Source organism: Melitaea cinxia, chromosome 1 (assembly GCF_905220565.1).
Source record: "Melitaea cinxia chromosome 1, ilMelCinx1.1, whole genome shotgun sequence".
NCBI lineage: Eukaryota > Metazoa > Arthropoda > Insecta > Lepidoptera > Nymphalidae > Melitaea > Melitaea cinxia.
Window position 1 is genome coordinate 2604317 of NC_059394.1, and position 9190 is coordinate 2613506.

The following is a 9190-nucleotide window of genomic DNA, read 5'->3' on the forward strand; positions in this document are numbered from 1 at the left end:
AAAATAATAATTTTCTCATACTTATCGAGTTTCACATATTTTTCTTTATGCCCAACCTTTATAAAATTCTGGGTACGCCCCTGCTATTGCTTATCTTAGATAGTAAAATGACTTCTCATTAATATTAAAATGGCTTCCTCCTAGACGTCCATCTTTTTAAAGGAAAATATAAAGTCACATTACATATACATCATTTCATTTCCATGTCCGTATAAAGAAATAAAATTTCTTGAACAAATTGACGTCTCGTTGACATCGCGATTAATCTCATTATCTTTTTTATTACGTCTAACAGTTGGAGATGGTCGAGACATTTTCAAGAGGATAAATTCTTTGAAACTTTTTAAAATGTATTGATTTAACATACAAATGCGCCAACTACAATACGTCTTCGGTGGAACAAAGCCAGCCCTACAGTCACCAACCCAGCGTGGTGACTATGGTGACCATTTTTGGCGCGAACTTGTGGAGGCCTATATCCAGCAGTAGACTGCGATAGACTGAAGTGTTGTTGTAATACGCCAAAACCTTATAAAAATTGTGATTATTCATTACTATTATTATTATATAATTTTAGATAATGCATTAAGCATAGTAAGTTATTAATATACCAATCATTATCAAGTTTTAATCTTTATTTATCAACGGTATTTTATTCAAGTTGCAAAATAGTTCGCTGAATCCTTTAAGAGTAACTGCCATAGAAATCGAAACCGCCGCTCACAATAGAGGCAATCAGGAAACGATTCCGTTGACGTCAAACGACCAGTGATAGAATAAATCCTTTGCCATTCTATTTTAAGCCCCAGAAATCGTTACATTTAAGCAAGACTTTTTTTGATTCATTTAATCAATATATCAAAATACATTTTTTTGAAACAAATTCCATAATTAATGTTCCACTAAAAACAAGTTGTTCTAGTATGCTTGAAAAGCGTTTTAGGATCGTAGTTTTATTTATTTCATAACTGATTTATTTTAATTTTTAAAACAATTACTAATTCTGAACAAAAAAACTGGCATAAGAGTTAAAGTTTAAAAAAGATTTGTAATAGCAAGTTGGCTATGCGATACACCTGCCATCTAGTGTGCAATAGCCAAACTATTGAGGGGAAAAAGAACACGAATTAATTAGTACTCTCTTTATGAATGTTGGTAACTGTTTTACTCATAAATCCATACAATAAATCGTAAAAGACGACAGAGTTTAAGTCTATTTTATTTATTTTGTAACATGTCTTGTTAAATAGCTCTCAAAATGAACGCATTTTTCTCTTACTGCACGTTTTCTCTATGGCTATTAAAATTCTAATTTGTCTATGTAACATAAAAAAAATTGAAGTTGGTACTTTACATCGCTTTTGTAGTTGCGTTTTCAGCATTATCATGGCAAATATGCTGTTATAATTCATAAGTCTAAAGTACGTGCCTCAAATTGTGTTAAACACGTGCAGTGCTAAGACAATTTGATATTTTAAACAGTTATATGATTACCTGCTTTTATTTGACAAATTGCGCTAGACCGCATAAATAAAATGGCAGCCCTACCACGTAGAATAATCAAAGAGACACAGCGATTGATGCAAGAGCCTGTGCCGGGTATCAGCGCGGTGCCTAGCGAAAATAATGCGCGTTATTTTCATGTAATTGTCACCGGCCCGGAAGACTCGCCGTTCGAAGGAGGTCTATTCAAATTAGAACTATTCCTTCCAGAGGACTATCCTATGTCAGCGCCTAAGGTTAGGTTTATTACAAAAATTTACCATCCGAATATAGATCGGCTTGGTCGTATATGCTTGGACATTCTGAAAGATAAATGGAGCCCAGCCCTGCAGATTCGTACGGTTCTACTCTCGATTCAAGCGTTACTATCGGCTCCTAACCCTGACGACCCGCTAGCAAACGATGTGGCCGAGCTTTGGAAAGTGAACGAAAGCGAAGCTATTCGAAACGCAAAGGAGTGGACCAGGAGGTACGCTATGGACAACTGAGCGTCCGCAGTCGCACCCAGTGCCTCCCCTACGCGCTACACGAAGTGGACGAAATTAACATATATATCATGATTTTAAGAGTGCAAGTTATGTTTTACAACCTAGATCGAGTAACTTGTGAAGAGACAATTGTGGATAAATTTTTATTAACGGCAGAGGCCGGCCCTGCGGCGCCAGAGCCGTGGTCTCCCTGCTCCGGTCAACCTCTTGCATTTCCTCATAGCCTCGCCCTTCATTGTCTCAGTGTAGTCCGAAACACCCACAGATTGTTTACCTTATCACTTGTAGCTTCGTTATGATATTAGGTATGCATATTTTTTTACTATAATTATAATAGCTAAATGATGAATTTCCTAAGACCTTAATAATGTATATATTTCATAGTTGATCAAATTTGGTTAATTTTATACAAAGGATAGTGTTTTGTCACAAAGTTCAATGCCTTTGTAAATCTTATCAGCGTACGTTCAAGACTATGCAATGTAGTATCAGTTTTTGATCTCTATGGATACTGTTTTTTTATCATAGAATGTGGAAGTTTATTAATTTATTTTCCAGTGAATATCTTCTGAAAATGGTTTAAAATGAATCTTAAGTACTATTTACTTGTATAAAAGGTTATCAATAAATTGTATTTATGTAAATTTAATTTGGCTTTGTGAGCAACTTGAAAATACATAATAAACAAATGCTAATCTTTATTTCATTTACAATAGCTACCCCTGTAGTTCATAACGGCTTTATAGTGCAAATGTAGATAATACTTATTTTATTATAATTCAAAGCTAACTTTATTATTAATTATTACTGTAACATTATTATAACTTTCTAATAGGAGAGATAGACATAACCTTAAAACAATGAAAACTACATAAAAAGCCTTGAAATGTAATTTGCACTTTTATACATATTTACAGTTGCGGTGCATCTGGTTAATTTAATAAATGTGGTACAAGGGAATTACATAAAGCAGGTTCAGACATATATTGGCTTCATTGTGCGCAACCGCTTTTAATCTTTACGTACTGATGTTAAATGGAAAGATACATTTTATATTTACAACAACTTTTTGCTAAAATTCTCTCTACATATTTGAGTCATACAAAAAGTATTTGTTACAAGCTGCCTGGATAGACTTCGTTCTGTCAAAAGTTAATAGTAAAAATTACTTTTTTTTAATTTTTACTTTTAGTCTTAAAACCTTCCATGGGCCTTAAGAAACATACTCGTGGAGCCATTCTCGAGTTATGCGCTTACCAACATTCATTTTTATACATATATATTTTGTTAGATATACAGAGACTAAATTGTAAAAATAGAGGACAGGACAGAGAGAGACATGACTTCATAATGATTTTAGATTGTTTTATTGACATTAATGCTATTCTGCTAAAATGTCAGATTAATGCCTTTTATGTATTAACTAATATATTTCACTTAATTGAATACAAATGCTAAATAAATTTGTTATAATTAAAATTTTATTAATTTTGATAAATACTGTGATTGCAGTCATGTTTAATTAATTAAAAGATACAATTTAGACATTTTTTTATATAAAATTAATTTAATTTTTTGATTCAGTGAACTGGTCCCATACGGTAAAATTAAAATAAACATCCAATCCTAAACTTTTTTATTATTTTAAAATAATTGTATTTACAAATAGTATTTTATAATAATTAAATATTTACATATTGTGTAATACTTGTAACCAAATTAAAAATTTCAAGTATGATGAAAATTTCCTTGTTTACTTTGATACCAAAAATGTTAATATTCCTATTTAATTTTTTTTATCAATTAAATTTATTATTTAATTAGCTTTTTGAAATACATGAGAAAGACTGATAATGTTTAAGAGAAAGTCATAGATAATAAGCGATTAGCGAGTAGAATATGAAAATTGTCAGAAACGATATAAAGACCAATGATAATAAATAAATAAATATTTACACAATACACACACAGTCGTCTGTTCTTAAAGTAAGCAACTTAATGCTTGTGTTATAGGTAACAGCCGACTGGTATATTGCTACATTTTTTTTTTGCGATAAACATACTTATAAATAATACATATATAAATAAATATTTATATTACACCCAGACTCGGGGTGGGAATCGAACCCACAACCCTCAGAGCAGAAAGCAGGGTCACTACAAACTGCGCCAACGGGCTAGTCAAATGATCTTTCTAACTTTAATATAACAATTTAATAATAGAATTAACACAGTATAACAGATTTAATTTAATAAATATGTCTTAATAATCCTTTTAACTTTTTGAAAAACAACTAATCAAAATGGGAATTGAATCGCATTTTCTAACTTAAATCTTTACTTGTCAAACAAAAGAAAAATACCACTAAATTTGGTGTTACCAAGTCTTTAAAGCCTAAATACCATATTATGAATATTATTGCGAAATGAATGGCTACTATGTATATATATCTAATTAGCTACTGATAACATAGATTGTAGTCATTGATACAGTGTGATCATAATTTAGTTAACTTATCAGCCTACTGACCTCTGATGCAATCATCTGACATAACAGTAAATGAGTGTCTTATTGCCTTTCCTATCGTAGTATAAAGTAGCTGACCCGAATCTTGAGAACTGACAAAAATCTCGCATTTTTTATTCAATAACAACCTACAATGTATTAGATAAGTAAAAACAAATCCGCTACAATAATCGTTTTCTATCGTTCCCGAGTTTTAATTGTATGGGTCATCCATAAATAAATCACACGTTATACGTATTATTGGGGGTCGATGAAATGTTACAAGGGCTGGGGAGGGGTCCAAAATTTTGTTACATCGCATTTCGTAATATAATAAATCTAATTGAAAGAAATAAAACATGGTATTTCAAGTACGAAAATTTAGGGTGAACTTTACTAAACTTTAGGTTAGGTTTTGGTAAACTTTAGGGTGTCGTTTATTTGTGACGGTGTGCGCGCGCATCGTAACAATTTTTTCTCATCATTTTTTCCTAAAGCGCCAAAAGACATATAACTAAAAAATAAATTTTGTTTTTTTTTTATTGTCGAATTGACAATTAATTAAAATAGAAATAAAAATAATGCCGAAACTGATGTGCAAAATTGCAAAATATGAGCGTCACACTAGGTCGTGTCTCACAAATGTAACCATCTGTGACAAGGACGGGGAGGGGTCAAAAAATCATAACGTTTGTGTGACAATACATTAAGTTCATATATGAATAGCACCTTAGCAACACATTTACGGAACCATTTTTATTTAGGTATATAGGCTATCAAAGTATTGTTAGACCATTGGATCTGATCCTTATAAGGCGGTTAAACTGAAACAGGGCCAAAGTAGCAGTGCTCAGTTCAAGGAGAACGCGAATAGATAAATCGTACGACACGTAAGTTGAATTAAGAATTTATTTTATACGTTCAATATTTCACATAATTATCTTATTAATAATGTTATTATAGCTATCTGTATTATGTCAATATCAAACGTATTCCCCATTCTTTATTGATATTTTTTACGTTGGAAAATATGGAATTTCTTAATGTTCTCTTAAATAAAACTGATAGTCCAAGATCCTAAGCCCCCAGAACTGACTTAATTTCTGATGGACAAAATGTACAATAGACCACTATATTAGTGTATACAGCGAACGTATAGGTACATACCCGCTAGCTTAAACTGACGGCCAATTCTCAGACATAGCTGCTAAAGTGAGAATAGTATTATCCTTGAAAAATATTTTAGTAATTCTTTTTTACGAGTCAAATAATACTTTTATAATGACAGGTATTAAATTTAATGAACCTATTTAAACTTAATATAAGTTTGAAAGTGTTGCAGATAATTATGTTTGCACGCAAACAAAAAAAAACGACTTCGTTTATATCGACAATTATGACGCAGGTAGACAAAAAAATTGTCGAGTAAAATACGCATTATAAGAAAAAAAAAAATAATAATTGACAAATCTCAATTAAATTTCAATGGGGCTACTTGACAAGCATCACCTATCGATTAAAAAAAAAAATCTTCAAAACCGGTACACCCAGTAAAAATTTGAGGCAACACCAAAAATATAGTCGATTTGAGAACCTTCTTCTTTCTTTGAAGTGGATTAAAACAACAATACATTAGAAAAAATAATAATTAGTTGAACCTACTAATGAAAACAAACTGTTACTCTTCAAAATCATCGTAATGTGAAGCGATCATAGGAAATGAAAAACATTTTTTTTTATTTGACACATTTCTAGAACCCGCTGCATGTGTACAATAACAGATTATATACTGATTACTGAATTTGTACTACAGATTGAGCAGTATACGCATAATAATAAATGTTCTTATAAGACAGTTCTTTTATAATCAATTATGTATGACGCAACTTTAAGCCAAATTCCCCTCTCTGTAGACATTACGTGTGCCTTATTTACTAGTCTTTATTTGTAAAAGTATTATATATACGGCCTCTAAGCTATTCTTTATGATAACTGCGCTAACATTTGTAACTTTTCAAATACCATTACTTTTTAATTTTTGATCTTTGTTATTGCTATCTAATACTGATTTGAATAAAAATAATGTAATCCTGAGTCGGCGGTCTGGAAACTCCTACTATAAACTCAAACACCAAGACGGCATCAAACACTTTTATGACTTTTTATACCATTAGGTCGACAAACAAGCGTACAACTCACCTCACGGTAAGCGATTACAATAGCTTATGGACGCCTAAAATGCCAGAAGCATCGCAAGTGGGTTGCCGACCCCTACCGCCAATCTCCCCAAAAGCTCTGGTTACCTTACTCACCATAGGACCACAACACTGCTAGTATTATTTAGCTGAGATCGTCTGCAAAATCGAGGTACTTCCCCAATCGGGATGCTTTAGATTTTGAGCTGGATATATCCTACTATACCCTACCTCAGTAAAGACTTACAAATATTTATCATGTTCGACGATCGAACGTGCGACCATTAGCGCAGTAACCTGTGCTGCGACCACTGCGCCAAGCCCTTCATCAAACCAAATTTTACTTATCATAAAATAAAAGGAGGTTTTACTTAATAACTTTTTCATAATTATATAACTTTATCGCTTTCTACAGCCTATACGCGTTATGATAATATTCACCGCTGTCGATTACCCTAGCCACGCCCCTTGACCAATTGAATAAATTAGAATGATATGTTCGAATTCACTAGTTGAAGTAAACCATTGGGATAGGCGTTCTAATTTACTACGATCTCATTTTTCAAGAGGCGTCGCTAAGTGTCAGCGATGAGTCACTATTTTCTTATCCAAGTAGGCTATAAACAACTTCATAATGCATCTGAAAATTAAATTGAGACTGTTATCTTAACCACACCGATCAATCTTCTTGGTGTATTCTCCACTCTACATTACATTGGCGGAATCAACCCTGCTCCACTGACACACGCTTCACGCTTCAGCTTGTAATATCTTACTGCTGGGCATAGGCCTAATTCCCCATGTACAAAAAGGATCAGAGCTTATCCACCACGCTGCTCCAATGCGGGTTGGCGGATATATTCTACTAGGAGTAACGATCGCTATCAGGTGTGTATGGCAACAACCGGAACCGACGGATTAATTTGCTCTACGAGAACGGTGGGAGGCATAGAAGTAGCGAGCTTACCTCGCGCCCGGGGCACAATACCTTTTTAGTCCCCCCCCCCTCCCCCTCATTCGAAAACCATATAATATGTCCAGCAATTTTTTGTTTTGTGGACTATTTGGCGCCCCTGTGTAAGTAGCGCCCGGGGTATGATCCCCCCTTGCCCTCTCCTCGCTACGCCACTGCCACAAAGACTGCACTAACACCAAACACCCCGACCACGGCAAACATGTGTACATATGTGTATGCACAATACAAATCTTTGTCATGTGCGGGGATCGAACCGCCAGCGCAACAGCCATAAACCAGTGCTGTGACCGTTGCGCCAACGAGTCGTCACTGACACAAGTGAAACCATTAAAGAAAAATTGGCAGTTATAGAGACTGCCGATAGAAGACAAAACTTAGAACTTTTAGTATTAAAATTTGAAATTTCATGATTTACAATTAAACAATTCAAATAATGATCAAACGAAAACACAATTTCAACAATGCACAGTATGTACACATTGAACTTTTCACTAAAACCATTCAATTTCAGTTATAAGATAGATATACACAGCACTAATGTTGCACAATTCTTCAAGTCCATAGCTACAGATATACCGCTATAAGCATGTCGGCGACGCGAACTCACAAGATTTCACCCATCCAAAAAGCGTCTAACGCACACAGCACATGGGCCAGTCATGACCAGTCAGTGATGCGAACCAATAATATTTTCCCCTACCAAAAAGTGCTCAACGCGGCTACAGAAGTTTTAACTTCAATCAATCAAATAATATTAAGATACAAATTTAAAATTCTGTAAAAAAAAAAACTTAGAAATAAAACAAATATATAAATTTGTTCAGTTTATTCTTAACTTTAATGCAGACTAGAATAATACTCTTAGAAATGAGAACAACAATAGTTATTTCACATGTTATAGTGTACCTACAATATATCAGCTTTCACAATAAAACGCTATTTATTATTATCTGTGTTGTATGTAAATAAATCTTATTCACAACGGCTAGCAATATAAAATTACATATCAGATGGTACTATCTATATCTTTTTTAATTTAAAATCATAAATTGTGTTAAAGGGCATGGATCAGTGACTATTTCCTGATTTTTTATTTTTATTTTTTCTAAATGAAAATAATAACAATTAATATCGATGGGATCTTGTGAAATGATAAAATAGACACTGATCCTAATAGCAACACAGGACAGAAGGGATACGTTGAGTCGAGTACAATATAGAAAGAATTACATACCTACAATGATAATTATTCAAAAGCATCAAACTTTGGGACATGATATATAGAAGCGGAATAAATTTAGGAATACTAAATGGTGTCTTATATATAGGTTGTCAAAATACCGATTTTTTTTTTTATACATAAATAAAACTCGCCCTCAGAGCGCTAAGCTTAGCTAAGACCAGGACATACATAGATTACATAGTTACGCTATAGCCACACTATAAAATTTACAAAATATGACATATCTTTTGAAACGCTACACGAAATAATGCTTTATATATCCACTAATCAATTCATTTA

General features: G+C 33.1%; 1 protein-coding gene across 1 annotated transcript; it reads left to right on the plus strand.

The window, feature by feature from the left end:
• Positions 1-1325: 1325 nt before the first annotated feature.
• On the plus strand, positions 1326-2686 carry LOC123666185 (ubiquitin-conjugating enzyme E2 N). Its single transcript, XM_045600409.1, has one exon. It carries the CDS (start codon positions 1536-1538, stop codon positions 1989-1991), a length of 456 nt encoding a protein of 151 aa, XP_045456365.1. The 5' UTR covers positions 1326-1535; the 3' UTR covers positions 1992-2686.
• The last annotated feature ends 6504 nt before the right edge of the window (positions 2687-9190 follow it).

Bases quoted from the DNA above. Each gene is read 5' to 3' on its own strand.
- LOC123666185 (XM_045600409.1), top strand. From the start codon at position 1,536: ATGGCAGCCCTACCACGTAGAATAATCAAAGAGACACAGCGATTGATG.